Below are 22,779 nucleotides of genomic sequence, written 5' to 3'. Positions count from 1 at the left end.
TCCGCGCGCGCGGGGCCGCCCTGGCGCAAACGCAACAAAAAGAAAAATCCACCGCCACGAGTTGTTCTTTTTTTGGTTTCCCCGACAAAACAGTTTCCGCGACGGTTTACCAGGTCATCTCGTGGGGCTTGTCACCCTTGCGCAGGCTGAAGGAACTCGCCAGGTAGGAGGGAAGGAACTCGACCTTCTTGATGCTGGCGATCAGGGCCTTGTCGATGGCCTTCTGGTCAGCCGCGCGGCTGCTGTTGACCTCCTTCTTCTGTTAAGACGCACGTCCAGTCAGTTTTCCGACTGTCATCTTTGCCAAAAACATCGTGTCCTAAAACGTACCTGGGGCTTCTCTCCCTGCTTGAAGAAGGCCTCCTCGCCAGACTTCTGCTTGGCCTTGTCGGCGGTGAAGTACTTGGGTTGCGAGATCTCCTCAACCTTCTTCTGGTCGAGGCCAGAGACGTCGACCTTGTAGGATGTGGCGATGACGTAGCGGGAGTTGACGCGGCGGAGGGGGACGCCGTTGATCTTGAAGGGGCCGGTGACGAGGAGGACGCCCTGGTCGAGGGTCTTCAGGAGGACGACGCGCTTGCCGCGGAAGCGACCGGCGAGGAGGATCAGGACGGTGCCGGGCTGGAGGGAGTTGCGGGGGGCCCAGGGGCGGACGGCCTTGCGGACCTGTTTTGTGACGGCTCGGTCAGTCTTTGAGTCTTCTCACTTCGTTTCTTTGGTTGTGGTGCGGTCTTCGTTGCGAAATGAATTTTGGCATCGCGAGTGTGTGATATGTGCCGTTGCCCAGGTCACGAGCGGTTGGTCTGGTTTCCTCCTCTTACGTCTTGCAGTTGCCGATGTTCGCTGGTTGGGGTTTCCGAAGTGTGCGTGTTGTGTGTGCGTAGTCTTCTCGGTGTGTGTTCTCGTCTTTGGTGACATCCTTTCCAATATTGCCGATGTGCGCGCAAGACTGCGAATTGCGAATTCCATATACCCAAGACTCTTTCGCTCATGACCCGGTGGTGTCGACAGCTTTCCCCCCTGCTCAAACGATCCATTCGAAGCCCATGATAATTCCCAAAAAAACAAGGACGCTCTCTTCACTGCCATGAGGAACTCACCTTCTTGGCCTCGGGCTCATCGTCGGCGTTGTACCACTTCTGCGCCTTCTGGGAGGAGGCGGGGACGACCCGAGTGGACGAGCCGAACTTCTTGGTCGTGGATTCCGTCTTCGCCGACATGATTGCTTTCGTTCCTCGTTGAGGCGGCTGCTGGTGGTTAGCGGGAATGGGGAACGAAAAAGAAGTTTATGGTGGTTGATGCGCGGTCGGATTGTGAATTTTCGACGGTCGACAAAATCTGTGTGGGTGTCCAGTCGAAGCCCTCCTTCGCGTACTACGCTCAAAAGGGCTTAGTGCTCGAAATCACCAAGCCCCACCAGCGGCGGACCCCAGAGAAGAGGTGGCGTCGGCAGAGCGTTTTTCCTTACCCGTCGGATGCCCACCTAGGTAGGTCGGGTTGGTCGCCCAGGGTTCTAGCCTCAGGTCCTTGAGGGTGGGCCACGTGGTGATAAGATAAAGCTACCCAGCCAGCATCCTGGGCTTCGCCGAATCTGCGAGAAAGTGCCCGCGAAGTCTGCTTTCTTCGGGAAGTGACATCACGAAGTTCCAGGCCCTGGGGTATTTAGAGTTGTTGTTTTTCTCGCTGTTTTTCTTTCTGGCACACGTCTTTTGTCTTTTACTTCGATTTGCGTAATTTTGCAACTGGTTCTGACCGGTAAAGACACAATGCAAGCCAGAAGGCAACTCATCTCATCAGCCCGGCGATTCGTCGGCTCAACAACACCAAGACCTACACGGCTAATTTCAAGAGCACTCATCAACGAATCCGCACTGCGCAGTACCAAGCTTCTGCCAACCCTAGCCATCAGGACATATGCCAATGGCAGACCTCACCCTCCAGGCGGCACGCACCGCATGGACATGGGCGGCGGCGAGCCTGAGAAGCCCGCACTCGAACAATACGGAATCGACCTCACGGCCAAGGCCAAGGACGGAAAGCTAGATCCTGTCATTGGTCGTGATGCGGAAATTCAGCGAACGATTCAAATCTTGTCACGACGGACGAAGAACAACCCTGTCGTGATCGGAAAGGCCGGTACAGGAAAAACGGCTATCCTGGAAGGCCTTGCACTGAGAATTGTGCGTGGTGACGTTCCCGAGAGTATCAAGAACAAGCGTGTCATTGCCCTTGATCTTGGTTCTCTCATTGCAGGTGCCAAATTCAGGGGCGACTTCGAAGAGAGACTGAAGAAGGTCTTGACCGAAGTCGAACAAGCCCAGGGCGAAGTCATCCTCTTCATCGACGAGTTACACACTCTTCTTGGCCTCGGCAAGGCCGAAGGCTCAATCGATGCGAGCAACCTGCTGAAGCCAGCTCTCGCCCGAGGCGAACTCCAATGCTGCGGTGCCACCACTCTGGAAGAGTACCGCCTCATTGAGAAGGACGTCGCCCTTGCACGTAGATTCCAGCCGATCATCGTCAACGAACCCACCGTTCAAGACACTATCAGCATCCTCCGCGGCATCAAGGACAAGTATGAAGTCCACCACGGTGTCCGCATCACAGACGGCGCCCTTGTCGCCGCGGCCACCTATTCCAACCGTTACATCACCGACCGATTCCTCCCCGACAAGGCCATTGACCTCATGGATGAAGCTGCCAGTCACCTGAAGCTTCAACACGAGTCAAAGCCTGAGGACATCATGGCCCTCGACCAGAAGATCATGACTATCCAAATTGAGCTGGAAAGCTTGCGCAAAGAAAAGGACGTCGCCAGCCAAGAGCGCCGCGAGAAGCTGCAAGCCGACCTCAAGAGGTACGAGGACGAGATTGCTGAGCTCACCAAGCGCTGGGAGGCTGAGCGTGCCGAGATCGAAGCTGTCAAGAAGACCCAAGAGGACCTCGACAAGGCCAGGATCGAGCTCGACCAGGCTCAGCGAATGGGCAACTTCGGACGTGCTTCGGAGCTGAGGTACAGCGTCATTCCCTCTTTGGAGGCCAAGATCCCCAAGGACGGCGAGAAGCAGAACGGCACGCTTGTCCACGATGCAGTCACCGCGGACGACATCGCAGCGGTCGTCTCCAGAGTCACTGGCATCCCCATCTCCAAGCTCACGTCTGGCCACATCGAGAAGCTGGTGCACATGGAGGACACCCTCCGCCAGGCCGTCAAGGGCCAGGACGAAGCCATCAGAGCCGTCTCCAACGCCGTGCGCCTCCAGCGTGCCGGACTCAGCGGAGAAAACAGACCAACCGCTTCCTTCTTCTTCCTCGGACCTACTGGTGTGGGTAAGACGGAGCTCTGCAAGAAGCTTGCGGGCTTCCTCTTCTCCACCGAATCCGCCGTCGTTCGCTTCGACATGAGCGAGTTCCAGGAGAAGCATACCATCTCCCGTCTCATCGGCGCGCCGTCCGGCTACGTCGGCTACGAGGACGCCGGCCAGCTCACCGAGGCCGTCCGCCGCAAGCCGTACGCCGTCCTCCTTTTCGACGAGTTCGAGAAGGCGCACCGTGACATCTCAGCCCTGCTCCTCCAGGTCCTCGACGAGGGCTACCTCACAGACGCCCAGGGCCACAAGGTCGACTTCCGCAACACAATCATCGTCCTGACCTCCAACCTCGGCGCCGACATCCTCGTCGGAGCGGACCCGTCTCACCCGTACAAGGAGACGCCCGACGGCGACGTCGACCCCAGCGTCCGCAAGGCCGTCATGGACGTCGTCGCCGCGAACTACCCGCCCGAGTTCCTCAACCGCATCGACTCCTTCATCGTCTTCAAGCGCCTCGCCCTCGCCGCCATCCGCGACATCGTCGACATCCGCCTGAAGGAGCTCCAGGCCCGTCTCGACGATAAGCGCATCGTCCTCGACGTCCCCGACAAGGTGCGCGACTGGCTCGCCGAGCGCGGCTACGACCCCAAGTACGGAGCCAGGCCGCTCAACCGCCTCATCACAAACGAGATCGGCAACGGCCTCGCCGACAAGATCATCCGCGGAGAGCTGCGGCACGGCGAGACGGCCGTCGTCTCGGTCAAGCCGGACGACTCTGGTCTCGAGGTCGTCGCGGCCCAGCCAACAAAGGCTTGAGTTATCTTCTCACGTCACGAAGCATGACAATTCCGCATTTTCAAGGAGCAAAGGAGTTTTTGATTTCGACATGTTCCCAAGGGTTAGATTCCCCTCTCATGAATAACTACTGTATCACCAAATTTTTCTAGAATCTTGTATGTAAGCTAGACTGTACCGAATCAGTGTACATGAATAATGAAACCCATACTCACGTACTGTACCAAATCGCCCATCTCATAACGGTCGTGCACTTATACCCACCTTTGGTGTTTAGACATTTGTCCTTTTCGGAACCTTCTGCCATCATCCCTGCCCGCGACAGCGCGTCCGGTGCGAACGCTGGTGAGGCGGCTTTACACTTTGGACCGGATCTAGATCGGTTCGGGGTGCCGTGTAGAAACGTCACTCAACACGCAGAGGGGATTGTTTATAACGAATGCAAGTCTATAACGATTTTGTCCACGGCTAGAACTACCTAAACCCCCTCCAAACCTAACAAGACGACAGACCGGAAAACAGGCCACAGGCGAACTAACCCCTGATAGGGATTCAACCAGTCGTGAAGCGCATTGTCAAGACCTCGTAACGCATCACCTCCCGCACACCGAGAGTGGCCATAAACACCAGAAACAGGAAAGAGCAAACACCAATTCATGAGATTCGCATCGAATAGAAGGCGAAAAAGCCAGGGTTCATGGTAAGGCTTCTCCGTTGCATTTGGTCGGAGAACCCGTGTAGAGTTGCTGCGTGTGCGTGTGTGGACTGTACAGATTTCCCAACCCAAGACGCCCCCGTTCTTCCAAAACGAAACTTGTCCTTTTGAGACCAGAATGTGTGCTTGCTGCGTCGAGAGAATGCCAATGTAGCGTGGCTCACGAGATGTCATGGAGGACCACCACGGGGAGGAGGGATGGATAGACGGAGTGAGGAAATGCGATAAATGAGTTATGGACTATTCGATTGCCTTGTGACCGGTAGCTTTGCGAATTACAACCGTACCAGAGGGATGACGTGAGAGAAGAGCAGAAGAGAGGGAGTCCGTCCGGCTTCTCTTCGCGTCTTTTACTGGTGACCCGCCTTGCGGAGGGTGGTGGCGAGCCACTCGAGACCCTCGTAGAGACCATCACCGGAAGTGGCGCAGGTAGACTGGATGTACTATCGAAGGGGTCAGTATGATCATCGTGAGATGGCGCAGAAGGAAAACCTACCCAGGCGCGTTGTCTCAGGCTGTGGAGGCCAAGCTTGTCTGTGATCTCGGCGGCGTTCATGGCGTTCTATAGTTGACAGGTCAGTCGCGTGCTTCAGGGCATCAGACTTTGAGGAGAGAAACGTACGGGCAGATCCTGCTTGTTGGCGAAGACCAGGAGAATGGCATCCCGCAGCTCGTCCTCGTTGAGCATGCGCTGGAGCTCCTCACGGGCCTCGACGATACGGTCGCGATCGTTGCTGTCGACGACGAAGATGATACCCTGGGTGTTCTGGAAGTAGTGTCTCCAGAGAGGACGGATCTTGTCCTGACCACCGACGTCCCACACGGTGAACTGAATGTTCTTGTACTCGACGGTCTCGACGTTGAAACCTAGATGGCATTCGCGTCAGCGCTGGTTGTCCTCCATTGAAAAACGACGGCATTGGGTTGGGGCTAGCGACGACAGGCGGGGGGCGCCACTTTCGATGATGACACGGGGCAGGGCGACGGGACGATTTGGGGGGAGGCAATTGTTGGGCATGCGTACCGATGGTAGGAATGGTCGTGACGATTTCACCGAGCTTGAGCTTGTAGAGAATCGTAGTCTTTCCGGCGGCGTCAAGACCGACCATCAAAATTCTCATCTCCTTCTTCCCCCAAAGCTTGTCGAAGATCTTGGAAAACGCGAGACCCATGGTTGCGGTTCGGACTGTGGTATATGTCTAAGTGTCGGATGGATTGAGTAGACGTGAGTGGAAGAAGTAATCTAGGAAGCAGAAAGTGTAAGCGAGATGGTCCAGACCAGAAAAGAGTAATTAATTAAATTGTGGTGGTGACATCGAGGATGGCAAGTGCGGGCGGGATATAAGGAAAAAAAGATGTGTCGGAGACAGAGAGGACAGATCTTGTCGGAGACAGGGACGGGTCACTGACGACAGTGTGCCTGATGGCGCTGCTGACACGGGAAGGCGAAGGCGATCGGAGATGGATGTTGAGTCCAAGTTTCGATGTTGAGGTTCAGGCTGCCGCAATTCGCAAATAGAGGAGATAGCGGGATGGAAGAAGTGGATGTGGACAGGCGACGTGGAGGGAGGGAGGGATAGGGATATTGAGTTGGGGGCCCGTACGGTGACGGTGGGCTGCTCTCACTCAAGTCTTGGGCGGCATACGGTGGTGTATTCCTGAGGTGTCGTGTCCAGACCAGACAGAGACCAGACCGATGCAGGCACGCGCTCAAGAGCAACTTTGGCCGAGGGGTGTGGGATAGGGGAACGGGAACGGGAAACCGAGCAGCAGAAACAAGATGGAATATGACACGCGATAGAAATCGATAGGCGGTAGAGGTATCGATCGAGCCAGACCAGACAGAGAATAGGGAAAATATCTTCAACTCACTTCTTCGCGACGGCTCCTCGGCGACGGCGACAGGATGCTCGTTTGGTGATTGTCGGTGTAGGGGGGAGGATAGTCAAGTGTCAAGAGGTTAAGGTGGAATAGAGGGGGTGGCCTTTGGTAAGATAAGTTCGGCTCGGCGAGGTTGGTGGTGATTTTAGGAGCCAGAAAGGCCATGTTTTTCAAACTCTGAGGCCCCACTCTTGACCACCACTACAAACGGACGCCACCCTTTGGAGTGAGTGAGTGAGTGAGTGAGTGAGGTCCACGGGCAGTCTGTCAACTTGCTGCCAAGGTACCGCTAGCCTGCCGCAAGCTAAGGGAGGTACCTATCTATCTCAGGTCGTCTTGCGTGCTAATGAAGCCCAACCACGGGCCACCTCACTCAACTCCATCCCTTCCAGCGCACTCTGGACCACTAGAGACCCTTCTGAAGCATCGAGTACCCGCATCACGTGCAGGGGTCTTCTTCCTGACCCTGAGTTCCTGTGCCGGAAAATACTCGGTCCTTGCACGACATCGCGACGCGCTAATCCCCTTCGGGATCAGCCTCAATCCAACCAAACTTCGCCAAAGTGTCCAGACTCAAGGAACAGGGATCATCTCCAGGAACCGATCTGGAGACCAGCCTGGACACAACCAACGTCGCTCCTTTTTCCACTCGTGGCCCTGCTTGCCTGCGCGACGCCTCACAACCTCCAGAATAGCTTGTGACTCTGCGGCAGTCCGACCTCTCTCACCAACCAGAGCTTCTCTGCAACCCACCCAAGCTTTCAAGCAAGCTCCCCGTCGCCCGCCATGTTCTTTCCTTCGGTCGCCAAGCTGCTCCTCGCAGCCGGCTTCGTCCACTCGGCAATAGCCCACAACATCCAGCTGCCCGCCCACGGCCGCGAGTGCTTCCACGAGTCGCTGCACCGCGACGACAAGATGACCGTCACCTTCCAGGTCGGCGATCGCGAGTTTGGCAGCGCCGGAAACTTGGACATTGACTTCTGGGTATGAGGACACGACGTCATTCCGGGGCCTCTTGAGGCGCGAGATTGCGCGCGCGCAGAGGTCTCTGCAATTGGGAGCTCACATAGACTGACATGTACGGCTGTTGGTAGATCACGAACCCCATGGGTCAGTACGAGACCTTCGACAAGTCCGTCTCCAACGGCGACTTCTCCTTCACCGCGAAGCACGACGGCAAGTACACCTACTGCTTCGGCAACGAGCACTGGGGCGCCCACAGCAAGGAGGTCTCTTTCAACGTCCACGGTATTGTCTATGTCAGCGAGACCGACGTTCCTGCCGACCCCCTCGAAGTTGAAGGTACGAAAATGGAACCCCTGAACGCTTCTACGAGGGCAATTGGACTAATATACTACTCCTCCAGTCCGTCACCTCTCCGAACTCCTCGCCCAGGTCAAGGACGAGCAGTCCTACATCGTCGTTCGTGAACGCACCCACCGGAACACCGCCGAGAGCACCAACAGCAGAGTCAAGTGGTGGAACATCTTCGTCATCGGTCTCGTCGTTGGAGAGTCTGTCTTCCAGGTCTGGTGGTTGCGCAGGTTCTTCGAGGTCAAGAGGGTGGTTTAAGTCACTTGTTTTTGTTACTCGGATACCCGTGCTGGGGACGATAGGTTGGCGTATAAAAAAGGGGGAACACTAGGAGGAGGGAGACCATAAGCGTAAAAGCTAGGTTTCCTGATTTCTACCTAGAGACGTTGAGAAACATGTATAGTGTATCATAATCACACATGAATGAATGAAAAGACGAATGGTTCTGGATATGAGAGCATAAAAAGACTTTACTCAATTTCAAGGGCAAGTAGCTCAATCGAGTTGACTTGGTACAAGTCCCATGACGGATGAATAGGCACTTCGGGTTCCAAAAACGAAACTTAAACTGGTACAGGCTCTGGCTTCTTGGCGGTTCACAGACCTATTGCGTACTTCACGGTCCTTGATGATCATAATCGCACTTTAGCCAGTGCTTCAGGATTCAACCTAAGTCACACACCCTCAGACGACAGCTATTGATGTTGGGACCAGAGTGAGAGACTGACTGTACTTTGCAGACTAGAGGGAACGTCGAGAGAGGTAACACATTCGAACTACCTAGCTAGTCCGAGCTGATAGAGCACGACAGGCAACACCATCTTACCGCCTGATTTCGTTCCCGCCGTAGACTCATAACTCTCCATCTTGCATGAATAGAAAGGAGACAAGTGTTCATTTCCGACAGAAAACTCTCTGGTGTTAAGTGAGCCTCACCCTATCCTAGAATGCTGCCTGGCCATTCTCCACGACGTCAATGCACAAGCTGGACAAGCGCCGTCCATCCCGCGCGTCAGCCCTCCCCAGCCCGACGATGGAATGGGGCCCAGACGCCAGTCCAATGCCTAGCCTCGTCCGAGCCAAGGGCGCATGCCCGTGTCTCAGCCGTGACACCGGGCAGCCACTTAACGGAACGGAAGCCGGGATCCCAATTCCAGCTGCCTGGCGATGACTTGAACCCTAGCTCCAACGGCCCAGCCAGCCAAAGGACAGCAAACGACAAAACGACAACGGTGGCCCGAAACGGCATCTGATCACAAGGCAGGCGACCGATATCACGGAGCGTCAGGACAGATCTTCACTCGGAACACGGTTGCTTTCTTTCTCTCTTTTGGAATGTAATTTCTTGTTGGTCATCGTTGTGGCCATCATGACTCCCTCTAACCTGACAGTCATTATGTACATCATACATCATGTATACGGCCAATGCATTATGCCTTTCCTACGATTCGACACGAGTCCCGTTCTCGTGCGGGGCCTCTGAAAAGAATCCAACAAGCCAACCCCAAGACGCCATACCATGTGAATAACCCCAAAAAGGTGGCTCCTATAATAAAAATCGAAAACAAAACAAACACGTCATCCGTCATATACTGAGTAAGAACAGCCCGCTTTTTCATGCATTCGGATCAGACTCCGGGACGTTTGTGTCCTTCACTTCCTCGGGTATCACCTCCACAGGCAACTCGACTCCCTTGACGGGATGGATAAGCATGGGCGGGAGGCACATGCGACCCTCGCCGCCACGCATCTGTCCAACGGAAGAACCGTCCTTAGTCGTGTCCTCGTTCAGCTCGAATTCCTCGCCACCGTCGTTGTTGACCCTGAGGCCGAGCCATCTGCGGTACAAGTTCGGGGCGAAGCCAGAGTTGTAGAACCAGGAAAGACCACGCAGGTTGTGCTCGCGCTGGCCAAAGACAGCAGTGCGAGAACCACCACTAGCGCCGTTCTTACCGCCGTTGAGGACCTTGTCCATGTACTCCGTGGGCCATTCTCTGTCCACGTACATGGGGTGAGGGGCGAACACGGCCTTGTAGCCATGCTGGAAGGCGACGGTCGCAGGCCACATCTCGGGGAAAGCGAAGTGCTTCTTGAAGGCGGTCTCGCGGTGCATCGTCATCAGGAGACGACGGGAAAGACGGGACGCCGTGATGATGTGGGCTCGTCTCGGCGGCATGCGCTCGTCGCGGTTGTTCTTGTTGTATCCAGTGATATCCTCCGAGAGGAGCCAAGTGGTTCCCTCCGGATCGAAGATGGGGTTGAACGAAATGAGGTCAGCTTCCTCACCGACTCCCCACTTGTACTTGTCCTTCTCGTAGCTGGTAGGGGGCTTCGGGTCCTTTTCGATTTCGAACCAGTCCTCCTCGTTGACGGGACGTTCCGGACCCCAGATGGTCTTCTCCCCTCTAGTGACTTGTGTGGGGTCCTTGTTCTCCTTGCCCTTGCCGCCGGGAATGTTCTTCCACATGTTGTCTGCTCCGTCGGTACCCATCTCGGACTGGACGCGAGACATCTGCCGGAAGTCTTCCCATGTGCCGTGAACGTTGGGGAAGTAGAAACGGGCGTTGCGCTCCCAAAGCCCCTTTCTGGGCTGCTCCTTGGCCCAGTTCTCCATCTTGCTGAAGAGGTCGTAGTAGTGTCCAGTGTAGCGAATATCCATCTCCCAAGACCAGTAGTACTCGTACTCGGGGTGCTGGTACGCGAAGTATTGCATAGCCATGGAGAGACCGCGGTAAACACCGTGGACGGGCAGGTCAGGACCACGGGTGAACAAGTCGAAGAGTCCCTGGTAGAGTGACAGCATCTGCGTCTCGGTCCACAACGTGACCAGACCGCGGAACTCTTCAGGAATGCGCTCTCGAATGCGGCGCTCATAGACTTCGTGGTCGGCGAACACAGGGTGCGCAGCGTCGTTCTTGATCTGGACGAGGAGGTGGATGTCGTAACGACCACCGGAGGCAAGAGCCAGCTCAGAGATGACGGAGCGAACGTTCATAATGTCGTCCTCGCGCCACAGGTATTCGTCCCAAACTCGGATCACGACTGCGGTGCGGGCACCCTTCTCCTCGGTCTTGGGCTCCTCGCTGGCGGGCTTGCCATCCGCCTTCTGCTCGGTCTTGCCGTCTTGAGCAGGCTTAGCGGTGGGCTCCAGGTTCTCGAGGGGATCACGGGCGACCAAGGTGGCATTTTGAAGGGGCTCGTCGATGTAGAAACCGCGCGCGGTCGGGGTCTTGGGCGGCATCGGCTTGAACCTCTGTGCGTTGGACTGGTAGCAACGTTGCTGAGCGTCAGCCCAGTTGACCTTGCGCCAATCGACCTTCGGAGCCTGCTCCCAAACATCCTCAGAGCCTTCCTTTTCGCCATGCTCACCGACGCCAAGGCCACCGGCGGGAACAGAGTATCCGAAGCCGTAGGGACCGTAGCGTCCGAAACGTTCGTAGCAGATGTTCTCAGGAAGGTTCAGGAGCTCGTAGGATCCTTCGACGTGCTGAGGGAATCCTTGGGGACGTCCGTCAAAGTATCGAATTGGCGGAACGCGAACCTTATTCTCCTTGTCGACGAAGCACTCGGTGATCTTCTCGGGCTTCTTGTTGAAGATGGCGTCGGGGTGGTCGAGGAACATCTTGCTCTTGGGCAGGGCTCGCCTGATGGCGTCATCGATGCCGTCCTCGCTTGTCGCGGTGGCCGTGGTGTTGATGTCGAGCTGATCCAGAGGAGTCTCGTCCTCGGATCGGGGGTAGGTTGGAATGTACTTGCCCGGAGGTGCGATTGACCTGATGCCGCCGTAGTACCTTTGGAGGAAGTTGAAGGACTCCCACACGGGAGGGGGGTCTGGTTTCTTTTCCAACTTGCCCTCCATGATCATCTTGTTCTCGACGTGGCTGGCGCGCGCCAAGGACATGATCATGACCAACATGAAGGTAAGCAGTCCAAAGCAGAGGTATCGAATAATGCGGTTGGGCAACCTGTACAGATGGGTTCGCGGCCGGCGGGCAGTCGCGAGGGCTCGTTTCGGCAGCATCATGGCGGCGCTGGAGAGAGAGGAGGAAGTCTGTCTTGAGCTCCTCGCGCTCGGCGAGGATGTGGTAGAGTAGTCTTCCGAATCTTCGTCGGAGTAGTAGTCGTCGTCGTCATCTGAGAGGCGCTCCTTGTTCCGTAGAGGACTCAATTGCTCGTACTTTGGTAGTCTGTTACTGCGGTTCTCGCGAGACCGCAGCGGGTTTGAGAAGAGCCCCATGGTGGGCGCGAGTCTGGGGGATCTCGTGTTAGCCCCGGCAGGAAAGCAGACAGGCGCAGGCGATTCTTACTACTGGGAGCTTATAGGCAAGTCCAGTTCGGCAGTAGAAGCCGTATTGCTCAGTCAAGTATAGGTATAGGTAGCAGAACCCGGCGTCGATGCGTTCGGTAAAGAGGTCGACCCGGGGGATCGGTGGGAACTGCGACCTGGGGATTGTACGGAGAGACGAACAGCTCCTAAAAGCTGCTTGTAAGTCAAGTCGGGTAGGCGTTGACGGAATAAAGTAAAGTACAGTAAGGTAGGCAAGCCAAAAAAAGATGGAGATGAGGATTGGGGACGCGATGCTAGGGCATCATATGGAAATGAAGCACAGCAGGGGAAACGAGAGACGGAGGTCAGTTCGGGCCAGGACTGGAAGTCCACCTTTGAGCAAGGTAATATGGATCTATCAATCCTGGATATGAGCGACCCAGCGACGGCGGGACAACGTGAGAAAAAAAGGCAGGAGAGAAAAATAGCACTACTAGCACGTCAGGTACGTAGCTCCCGTCCCGTCCTTTGGTCTCTTTCGTCCCGTCCAGCGCCTTATTCGGTGGTCTGGTGCGTCCAGTCGTGCGGCTTGCGGCGTGCAGCAGTGCGGCGTGCCAGTGGTTCGGCAGTCCGAGAGGTGATTGGCGGAGGCCACACAGTGTGACGGTCTTCAGAGGCTCAGAGGTGGGTGGTGTGGGGCCCGCAGTGGTGTTTTCCCCCTATCCCACGCCATTGCCACTGCTGTCCCAGTACGTACAGTGGATCTGATTGGGGAATTGGTGGGGGGAACTGGACGACGACTGGCCAACAGGGAGTTGCTCAGAGCAACCATGCATCTACCTGCATTCTGCCGAGACATACCGCCCACCACTCCGGGACACCACATGCCTGCTTTTGTGGGTGAATTGCAAGCGATGACACTGACTGGAGCAACAAAAGAGCAGAAAGCTGCTGGTTGAGATGTGCGCGCCAATGCGGGCCTCGCAGGACTCGAAGGCAAGGCAGGGGTCGCCGCCTTGGTCTCGACTCCTCGTTGGAACTTGGAACCGGGGTCTCCCTGACAACCATTTAACCACCTCCGGGACTGGTTGCCCGCTACGGTTCGGCTCCCTGGTCGAAGGCGTGTTCCACTTCCCGTCCTCTCCTCTGGTCCTCCGGTCTTCCTGGCGGAATGAAATTCAGGACCGTTGAAAGCTCTTTTTCTCGACACTGTCCTCGTTTCCTAGCCCGTCCAGATTGTCATGTCAGCTCCGCGATATTGACTGCGACTCTCACTCCGGTCTCCTTTCCGAAGCAGGACTCTGCAGCATGCAGTCCACTTTAAACCAACCAGGACTGGCCAGACAATTGGATGCAAAAGTACGGAGTAACTAACAGATTACAGGTTATTGTGAATGAACACAAAAGCTGAGCCATGGCTGCTGCAGCCACACCTCGAATCGTTTTCTGTCTCGTCACGACTCGTCCAACCGTCAAAGAGACTGGACGAAGCTGCAACATGGTCGGACGCGTTCCTCGGTTTCGTCTCATTGTCCTTCGATTCCAACGCTCTTGGCCCTTCCATGAGACAGTCTCGCTCAGCGCCAGCAATGCTAAGCCTTCCAAACAAACGACCGGAGGCATTTCTTCAACCAGACTTCCAACCTGTTCAGTCTAAAATTCGTGATCCATCCATGCACCCCGCAGTCTCTTCCAAAATCTCCGTCGCCGACGTCATGTCGCCAAGCTCGACGACCATGTCTGAGAGATGATCCAAACACCGCGATTCAGAGGATGCCCAGCCAGAGATTATCCTAATGAGAGCTCATACCGGAGCGGCAGTCCATCAGTCATGTCGGCCATGCAGAATTCCAGATGAACAAATTTAGAACATGGCCGAGATTTATCCCCCGAATATCGATTTGCATATCCATTTTTCATCTCCTCGTACATGTGGCTGAGACGGCAGAAATCAAGCCTATTCCGCTCGGTGTAACCCCCCTATGTTCATCCTTGGCCAACCCTACCGCCCTATCGTCCAACCACCGACCCTTGCCACTGCGCTTAATTCAGCATCTTCCGCATTCTTCTCGTTTTGTCGGGACCAAGAAAAAGAGAGAGACTGCACCATGTATAAGATCAGGTTTACGAGCCTCGACGCGTCTCGTCTCACCAGCCCGCAGCCAACCGCCAGCCACATTCCTCAAGGGTTCATGCCGGCCACTGCATTGGTCCCGACGAGGGCACCAAACACCACGTCAACAACTCGTATCGAGAAGCAAGGACAAGTCAATAGTGGTTCAGCGCTGCCAAACATGGGCAAACTTCGCCGCCATGGTCTCGGAGTGTTCCCCGGCAGAGAGGCGCAGAGTATAACCTTTGACACGAGGTTCATCATTTGTGTTGCGGCCGTGACGCAACTTTATCATAACCTAAGTCCGCAACCTTCTCTGGCGGACTACGCGCCGGCAACGTGAACCATGTCACCTCGACTACGAACTAACTTTGGTTGTGCGACTGGAAACCTCTCCTACGCAACAAACCAGCAAAGCAGCCAAACAGTCTACCTATCCTCCGTGGTTGAGACAAAGAAGCCGCGACATCTTGATAGGCCCGACTCCAGGTGTTTCCAACAGCCGCCTGTCCCAGCTATCCTCAAGCGTCAACCAACAGACGGAAACCAAACCCGCTCTTCATTGAAGATCAAACTGGCCTCCTGAATATCCCACCCTGCGACATCATAATGTGGTAAGCCCACTGGGTCCAAAGCCGCAGGGAATTTGGCCGATCAGCTGCCGTCGTCAAAACGCCCAAGTGGCCCTCGAAAGGCGGGGATAGTCACTCGTCGTCGCACACGACACACAAAATGCAGTGAGAAGTCAGATCGTCAAACTGGGTAACGGGCTCTTGGGGCCACCGCCTATTGGGGTTTTCTGTGTCCCTCCCTCCCACACTCCCTCCCGTCGGAGGATTTCCAGAGGCCCCCTCCGTCACCGGCGCTCTGGGTAACATTCACCCGAACCGGCGGTGGAACCTGGACGACCTCAACCCAACGTCATCCAGGAGTTCTCTCCGTGAAGCCCAGCGGTGCCGTGCCGCCCGTATCCCCCGGGGTGGGGGGACTCGGACGGTGAACTTGACGCCCGACTAGACCGCAATTTCACGGACACGCATCAGAAGAGAGAGAATATGTTCCAAGATCCTGCTGACCGTTGAAGACGAGGACACCCTTTTGTTTTATACGCATTGCCGTCCCTTACCCCAAACCAGAAATCCGGGGTAGACCGTCACGAGGGCTTCGACAACAAAACCCCAGGCCACGGGGAACCATGAACAGAAGTGCCATTTCTAGCTCGCCCTACCCTAGTCTGCCTGCTGCTGCTCGCCGAGGCGGAAACTTTGCCCAACTCTAACAACCTTCGCACGAGCCCGATGGGTTGCAGCTCCCTTCCCCCCAGGCTATTTGCGGCTTGTGTGGTTCAAGCTCTCCCATCCGTCGACCGGCCCTACCTTTTAGCCACTCACGTCTGACCATTTTGTCAAACGAGCGTCACTTGATCCCCTTCAACGGACCAGCTCCCGAACCCCGCATGTTGTTCGACCTGCGACGATAACGCCTGGCGGCTTGGGGAATTCGAACCTCGTGGCCACTCGTTTCCGGCTGTGTCAGGTCAGCTTTACCTCATACTGCCTCTCGAGAACCTTGGCCCTTCTTCCTCTCTCCCTCTCTCCTCGCCCGTTTTGTCTCTTTGTGCTGTCTTATAATAATCTTTTCCCTATCTCTTCCTCGGTGACCTTTTTCTTGTTTGCGTGCTTGAGATTATCTACCCCTCACTGTCAAGCGAGGCGTCGGCCGTGCATATTAGTGCCCATGCGTCTCTCGTAACAAGCAACACAAGCGGCCATGTCTGTCTCCATCACGACCACCTCGTCGACAAGCCCTCGCCTCCATGAGGACCCCCTCATCGCGCCCAAAGCCTGGGGCGCCGGCCTGGGCCTCGACCCCGTGGCCGCCAGCTGCGTCCTGAAGCAGGAGCCCATCTCCATCACCCTCAACGGGCCCGCCATCTTCACCGTCTCCGTCACCCTCGCCTTCATCATCCACTTCCTCGAGCCCCGGACCGCCGAGATCCTCATCATCCTCGCCCCCGTCCTCCTCCTCGTCCGCAACGACTACCAGAACTTCCTCGGCCTCGGCCCCGGAGGCACGCCCGCCACGTTCCAGGGCTACGTCCGGATCGCCTGGCTCAGGCTCTGGGCCCTCCGCGACCCCTTCACCGCCCCCGAACCGAACCCCGACGTGCTGCCCGAGAGGGGCATCCTCGTCCAGCAGCTCGGCGACGACCTCGGCCTGAGCCGGCTGCCGTACCGCCCCGGGCCCCGTCCGCTCGTCGCCGGCATCGCCCCGCAGCGGCAGCTCGACCAGCACGGCACGGAGCCGCACTACCACGCCCTCCGACGGACCCTGGAGCGCCTGGCGGCCGAGAAGCCTGCGAGGTTCGGTACGGCGAGGTCGTGCCTCGAGAAGCACGGCCTCGGCCTCTTCGCGCGGCACCCGGTGAACGTGACGTGTAACGGGGAGGTGTGTCACGTCCACGACTCGGACCACTCGTTGCACATGAGTCTGCACCCGGACGATATCCGCGAGGTGCTCGCCAAGGGATGGGGCCAGCGCCATCCGCTCGCGTGGAAGGGGCGGCTGGTGCAGATGCCCGTACCTGAGGAATTCATCATGGTGTACGCGCCGCGTGGTACGTGTTCCGAGTTGGGCGACGAGAGACTTACAACGAAGTTTAGGGGTATCCGTGAAATGCTTGCAGCTGACGTGCTTTGCAGATGACCACGAGTTGAAGATTGTGTGCCGAATCATAGAGGCAGCCATCTGGTACGTCGTCTCCGAGAAGACTGAGATTCAAGTCGAGAAGGCCGTCTAAGACGGCGGCCTCTCGTTGAAAGCGCTCATATCCATATATAGCACCGGTTTACACGTCAGAAGTATTTTGGCTTGGCGTTGGAGGAGAAGGCGTCGGATAAACAGGGTAGAACATACACATCGAAAAGCTTTGAATAAACTGGAATTTGGCCTGTCTTGATGCTCCGAACTCTGATGATCGACTATTAAACACATCTATCCATACAATTCCAATGTGAGTCCCTTCCTGAGCGTTGACCTGACCTTGAGTTGCTCAATGCCTAATCGAGACTGAGGTGTACACTCCTCCCTGTCTCTCATCTCGCAGTGCTTGCGTGCTAGTTGGAAATCGACTTCCTCGAGGATAGTGCAGGTCCTCCAGCTGGTCCTGGCAATGATACTGGGTCATATCGATAACCGGAGTGGTAACTCACTTCTCGTCTTCGTATACGAGAAGCTGTATCATTCGCTGTCGCTAGGCTCGCCCTGCTTCGACTTCTTGAATCTCTCCCTGCCTGTTGACACAGACGCCTCCACCACACGTCCGTCGAAGCTGCGCCCGTTCATGAGCTGTATGCACGCCTGCGCCGCCTCGGGCTTGGAGAACTTGACAGACACGACGCCGTCAGGCTCCTCGTCGTAGAGCACCACGTTCGTCACGTTGCCCAGCTTCGCGCACTCCTCGCGAATATCCTCCTTGATCTCCAGCAGCGCCGCCGGGTCCTCCTCCAGCTCCTCGCGCGTGAACATGTGTTTTAGGATAACGGTCTTGTCCCACTTGGAGTTGGTCTCCGTTGGTAAAGTCGAAGGCTCGTCGTCGCTCCAGTCCGCAAGCTTCGCCGCCAGTTTCTGCGTCTTGCGAATGATCTTTTGCCTGTCACTGTTGTTCTTCTCCCTCTTCTGTTGCGGTCCGTTCGACGATCCACCGTTCTCCCCCTTTCCCTCGGCCGCGCCGTCTTCGTACTGCGTCTTCTTGTAACTCGAGTCCGCCGCTTGCACGCGCATCTTCGGCTGGTCCGCGGGGCCGTCGAATCGGAAGTCCGTGTCGTCGAGCAACATGATGGCCATCTCGACGCTCTGCGGCTTGAAGAAGACGATGAGCGCGTCGCCCTTGAACTTGCCGGTTTCGGCATCCGTGTACATCTTGATTCTCGGCCGACCGCTGTCGATCTCTTCCGCTATGACGCCTCCCTTGCGCGAGAACAGCTCGTGGATCTCGTCGACCGTCGCGTCGGAGGGGAGGCCTGTGACATAGACGGCGGTGTTCTGGCGCGGCTGCGGCGGAGCGCGCGGGGGTTTTGCCTTCTTCGCCGGGCGGCCGTTGCCGTTTCCATTTCCTCCGTTGTTGTTGCTGTTCCGCTGGTCGTTCATACCGCCTGGGGAGTCTTTCCGTTTCCTGGAATTGCTGGGTTGCGCTTCGGGGCCGGCGCTGGCGCTGGCGCTTCTGGAGAGGTCTACAAGTTGCGCAGTGTGTTCGTCGACGTCGAGGGGTTCGATGGGCTCGTCGGCGGCCTCAGCCCACGTCGCTGTCGCCGGGTTGAACTCGAGCTCGGTGCCATCGTCGAGGACAGCGAGGTACTTGTTGTCGAGCTTGGAGAAGGATATGCGCTCGTCACTGCCAAACTCCTCGATGGACGTCGGCAACGGATCTTTTAATTGGTCTGCCATGTTGGAGTGATGGAGAGCGCAGTCGTGTTTGCGATTGATTGCGTTCGGCCACAAGAAGTACAGAAATTCAGATGATAATTGGCCTCAGTTCTAGTTGCTGCCTGTCTTTAAACTTAAGTGTGGAATCCAAAGCGACGGAGTAATCTTGGTGACGTTAGTGGAGAAACGGCAGGTGCAGACAGGGAGCACCGGCAGGGACTTGGGGTCGTGTGGGGTCAATGGGTCTGAATGGAACGGAACGACAGTCGACGGGAGCTTACTGGCGCAGCTTTGAGCTACCTATACCTACGACTACGAATACCTTACCAGGTACTTAACTTTACGGAATCTATTAAGGTATATTAACTTCCAGGTCAATGTCACTTGAGCCGCCAGGGTTGGCCTTGAGCGTTTCTTTTTGAGATTATTCTTGCTATTAGGTCTGTATTGCCAGAGTAGAATCTCTACCGTGTATGTAGAGCTCAAAAGCATGAACAGTAGCGACATTGAAAGGCATATCATCGTTATTCTCCCTACCTATCAGAGCAAGCTAAGTGCCTCCTTGTCTATGTTCATGTCTATTGTGCGACCGCCCCGCCTTCGCATGCCTCTTTTCCCGCTCAGCCCTGCTTCTTCTCCTTCACAGTGGATTTGACGCCCTCAACGAACGCCTCCACAGCTTCACCGCCCCCCAAGGGCATGGCACCGCCCCTCATGTAGCCCCCGTTGGGAACCTTGACCTTCAGCGCCTCGGCAACAGTGGGGAGACCGCCGTCGCGGAGAGCCATTGTCAGACTGCCCAGAGCTTGGTGGAATTGAGGGCTTCTGAGGACCCTCTCCAGCAAAGTCTTCTTCTCTGCCAGACTCAACGTCGCCTTGGCAGCGGCGGCAGCCTCTGCCGTGGGCTCCGAGTCACCCAAGTCGTCGTTATCCGTGGCAAGAATGAGGATTGCCGGCGGTAAGAAACTGAGGAGACTGTCGATGTACTCCTCGGAGGCTGAGCGGAGCATGGGGATCGTGATTTCGTTAGGGAGAAGGTGGTTCAGGTAGGGAAAAGGCTTATCGGCTTGCTGCTGTCCACCCTGCTGAGATCCGCCCAGACCAGAGTTGCCTTGTAATGAAGCCAAGAAGTTCCGGACGGCAGCGTCCGCATCGGTATTGCCAGAGCCACCAGCAGCACTATCAACGAGTTAGCACAAGATCATCAATCGAGCAAATCAAGCCGTGGGCACCACGAAAAATGGCAAACTCCGAACCCTTGTGTCTTTTGAAAGGCTCTAAAAGTACAGGTGGCGCCACATCGCGGGCCTCACGTCTTTTCCCTGACCGTGCCAAAGCAGTCCGTATGATTCTAGTGACCCTGGACTCCAACCACAGTAGACATGCATTAGGAGAAAACCTACGCTCGAGCTCCGTCACTTCCACCCTCTCTAGCATTCTCGCCCTCTTCGCGGACGTCGCCGCCAGTGGCGCCAGCGCCAGCACCACCGGTTGTTTGATCGTTCCGGTCTCCCTGGCCCTCAGCATCTTCCATTGTCTCGTCATCGTCGTCGTCCCGTCTGTCGTCGGTGTTGCGAACCTGCGCCAGCTCTCGGTTGACATTGACGTCTTCGCCTTGAAGAAGCGCGTTGACAATCTCGCCAATCTTCTTGTCGCGAGGGCTGAACCAGCTCGGGTCGCCGTTGCGGGATTGCGGCTTCGACTGGAGCCAGAAGAAGTGTCTCTGGGAGGAGGAACCGAACTTGAGCACGAAGACACGACCGTTGGTCTTTGATGTCGGTTGGTTGTCCGGGATATGGGGGACGAATTCACCGTCCGTCGGCACCATGACGAGATCGAGGTCGGGGGCGTCCATGGCGGCACTGCGCTCGCGCCAGCAGAAGTGGATCAAGTCTGCCGGTTCTTAGATGCTAAGTCATGGACACGAGGGCGCTCGACATACCATCTTCGGAGTACAGGTAGATGTAGCCGGGTGTGGCTTGGGGTTTGACCTTGTAAGGCTTGCTGGAGGTCTTTCGTCAAGTTAGCAAACCGGGGTCGGGCGATGGAGGTTGCGTAGGTAGGTCACTGACGTCTGCATCGCAGGTACCAGCCTTGAAGGTGATTATAGGCACAATCGACATCTTGTGCCTTCGAATCTGGGTATCGGATGATGTGGCTGTTAAGAGTCCAAGGTAGAAATGGCAATTGTTCGTGATGTCGTTTGTGAGATGGGTGTCAGGTTAAGCTGTTGGAATTGGAGCTCTCGATGGCAATTGCGTAGGAGCTCCCTGCCTGCCTGAATTGGCTGTCCCACATGCGCTTGCGGCCCCCGTCGCAGGGGTCCACCTCGGGCCGTCCTTAGTCCGAAGAGGGGAGCAAGGAGGGGCACCGGGCAACCAGCGGGGTCCGTGCAGGCCCAGGAAGCGCAGAAGCTGGGAGCACCGCAATCAAAGGGAAGAATAAAAATTTCGCTTCCCAAACCCCACCTCGACCTATTTCTACCTGAACCTCAACACATCCCGCTTTCTACAGCTTTCTCTTTTACCCCTTTCTTCTCTACAAACCTCTTCAAATCGCAAAAATGGGCTTCGCCGACCTTCTCACTGATGCTGGTGCTGCCAGTAAGTTTCTGCAGCGTTGAATTCTTCCATTCTTTCATCGACTGACTATGAGTCAGTGCTGAACAGCTGGCTCACCACCCGCTCCTACATCGTTGGGTACGTTGATTCCCCCCCCTTTTGCGCCCCTCAAGACTTCCTATCCATTCAATTCTCCCGGCAACTACATGATGAGGAACATTGGTCCGTGTTTCGGAGGCAGCTTAAGACCCTGCTATTTGACGAAGCAACCAGCACTTCGTGCAACTCTGACTTTTCGCCTTGCCCTGTCATATTTGACGCTTCAGCATCTTTGGGCAAAAACATGGTTGCTGACGATTGAAATAGCCACTCTCCTTCCCAGGCCGACGTTGCCGTCTACAAGGCCCTTCAGTCTGCTCCCAACGCGGAGAAGTACCCCCACGCCGCCAGATGGTACAAGCACATCTCCACCTACGAGAGCGAGTTCGCCACTCTCCCCGGTGATGCCTCCAAGGCCTACTCTGTCTACGGCCCCGAGGCCAGCGAGCTCCCCGTGAACCCCGCCAAGGCCCCCGCTGCCGAGGAGGACGACGACGACGTCGACCTGTTCGGTTCCGACGACGAGGAGGAGGACGCCGAGGCTGCCCGCATCCGTGAGGAGCGTCTCGCTGAGTACAAGAAGAAGAAGGAGAACAAGCCCAAGACCATTGCCAAGTCCGTCGTCACCCTCGACGTCAAGCCTTGGGGTATGTTGCGCTATTCCTGACTTTGTGACCAAACCAATGCTAACCGCCAACTAGATGACGAGACTGACATGGTTGCCCTCGAGGCCTCCGTCCGCGGTATCGAGAAGGACGGTCTCGTCTGGGGTGCCTCCAAGCTTGTCCCCGTCGGTTTCGGTGTCAAGAAGCTCCAGATCAACCTTGTCATTGAGGACGACAAGGTCTCCCTGGACGACCTCCAGGAGGAGATCCAGGAGTTCGAGGACTACGTCCAGTCCTCTGACGTTGTTGCCATGCAGAAGCTGTAAAGTGTCTTACGACAGGACGGGCGGGATGATTTCACGAGGCATGATGGTGGAGATATGATAATCCATAGAATCCTCACAAAAAAAGGTCAACGCGGGGTTGCTCAGCACCGGCACAGGCTACGACCTGTCGCTCAAGAAAGAGTGCGAGCCCAAGACTTTGATGAATACAAATGAGGTTACGAAGACCTTTTCAAGACGTAAACAATGAACCAAATTCTCGAGTTTCCTGTGATCAAAACACAACAGTCATACCTGTACGGGGAGGGGAGCTTGATGAGAAAACCCCGCACTATCGACCTTGATACCTAGCAGTCAGCACAGAGTCATTCAGTTACTCACAATTTGATAGGCAACACTTTGGGCTCTT

At 56.2% G+C, this 22,779-nt stretch overlaps 9 protein-coding genes across 9 annotated transcripts; 4 read left to right on the top strand and 5 right to left on the bottom strand.

The window, feature by feature from the left end:
* Nucleotides 1-106: 106 nt before the first annotated feature.
* Nucleotides 107-1,220, bottom strand: CkaCkLH20_02802 (ribosomal protein L6e; the record flags this gene model as incomplete). Its single annotated transcript, XM_038885521.1, has 3 exons — nt 107-259; nt 331-666; nt 1,101-1,220. 3 exons carry the CDS (start codon nt 1,218-1,220, stop codon nt 107-109), a joined length of 609 nt encoding a protein of 202 aa, XP_038749452.1.
* Nucleotides 1,221-1,766: 546 nt separating this feature from the next.
* Nucleotides 1,767-4,127, top strand: CkaCkLH20_02801 (ATPase; the record flags this gene model as incomplete). Its single annotated transcript, XM_038885520.1, has 1 exon — nt 1,767-4,127. The coding sequence occupies one exon, from the start codon at nt 1,767-1,769 to the stop codon at nt 4,125-4,127; it is 2,361 nt and encodes a 786-aa protein (XP_038749451.1).
* A 1,044-nt stretch (nt 4,128-5,171) lies between these two features.
* CkaCkLH20_02800 (ADP-ribosylation factor GTPase of the ras superfamily) lies at nt 5,172-5,993 on the bottom strand (the record flags this gene model as incomplete). The annotated part of the gene is made up of 4 exons (XM_038885519.1): nt 5,172-5,264; nt 5,318-5,383; nt 5,444-5,688; nt 5,846-5,993. 4 exons carry the CDS (start codon nt 5,991-5,993, stop codon nt 5,172-5,174), a joined length of 552 nt encoding a protein of 183 aa, XP_038749450.1.
* Nucleotides 5,994-7,488: 1,495 nt separating this feature from the next.
* Nucleotides 7,489-8,274, top strand: CkaCkLH20_02799 (emp24/gp25L/p24 family/GOLD; the record flags this gene model as incomplete). Its single annotated transcript, XM_038885518.1, has 3 exons — nt 7,489-7,686; nt 7,797-8,004; nt 8,069-8,274. The coding sequence occupies 3 exons, from the start codon at nt 7,489-7,491 to the stop codon at nt 8,272-8,274; spliced, it is 612 nt and encodes a 203-aa protein (XP_038749449.1).
* A 1,357-nt stretch (nt 8,275-9,631) lies between these two features.
* Nucleotides 9,632-12,253, bottom strand: CkaCkLH20_02798 (uncharacterized protein; the record flags this gene model as incomplete). The annotated part of the gene is made up of 1 exon (XM_038885517.1): nt 9,632-12,253. The coding sequence occupies one exon, from the start codon at nt 12,251-12,253 to the stop codon at nt 9,632-9,634; it is 2,622 nt and encodes an 873-aa protein (XP_038749448.1).
* Nucleotides 12,254-16,166: 3,913 nt separating this feature from the next.
* On the top strand, nt 16,167-17,196 carry CkaCkLH20_02797 (uncharacterized protein; the record flags this gene model as incomplete). The annotated part of the gene is made up of 2 exons (XM_038885516.1): nt 16,167-17,013; nt 17,099-17,196. 2 exons carry the CDS (start codon nt 16,167-16,169, stop codon nt 17,194-17,196), a joined length of 945 nt encoding a protein of 314 aa, XP_038749447.1.
* Nucleotides 17,197-17,636: 440 nt separating this feature from the next.
* On the bottom strand, nt 17,637-18,842 carry CkaCkLH20_02796 (nuclear mrna splicing factor-associated; the record flags this gene model as incomplete). Its single annotated transcript, XM_038885515.1, has 1 exon — nt 17,637-18,842. The coding sequence occupies one exon, from the start codon at nt 18,840-18,842 to the stop codon at nt 17,637-17,639; it is 1,206 nt and encodes a 401-aa protein (XP_038749446.1).
* Nucleotides 18,843-19,441: 599 nt separating this feature from the next.
* CkaCkLH20_02795 (uncharacterized protein) lies at nt 19,442-20,944 on the bottom strand (the record flags this gene model as incomplete). The annotated part of the gene is made up of 4 exons (XM_038885514.1): nt 19,442-20,000; nt 20,225-20,714; nt 20,764-20,833; nt 20,894-20,944. 4 exons carry the CDS (start codon nt 20,942-20,944, stop codon nt 19,442-19,444), a joined length of 1,170 nt encoding a protein of 389 aa, XP_038749445.1.
* A 440-nt stretch (nt 20,945-21,384) lies between these two features.
* CkaCkLH20_02794 (EF-1 guanine nucleotide exchange domain-containing protein) lies at nt 21,385-22,412 on the top strand (the record flags this gene model as incomplete). The annotated part of the gene is made up of 4 exons (XM_038885513.1): nt 21,385-21,424; nt 21,481-21,520; nt 21,749-22,128; nt 22,183-22,412. 4 exons carry the CDS (start codon nt 21,385-21,387, stop codon nt 22,410-22,412), a joined length of 690 nt encoding a protein of 229 aa, XP_038749444.1.
* Nucleotides 22,413-22,779: the final 367 nt, after the last annotated feature.

The sequence above is a fragment of the Colletotrichum karsti genome, assembly GCF_011947395.1.
Source record: "Colletotrichum karsti strain CkLH20 chromosome Unknown Scaffold6, whole genome shotgun sequence".
Taxonomy (NCBI): Eukaryota; Fungi; Ascomycota; class Sordariomycetes; order Glomerellales; family Glomerellaceae; genus Colletotrichum; species Colletotrichum karsti.
The sequence above is the reverse complement of the archived record's forward strand: the minus strand, read 5'-3'. Positions and strand labels throughout refer to the sequence as shown.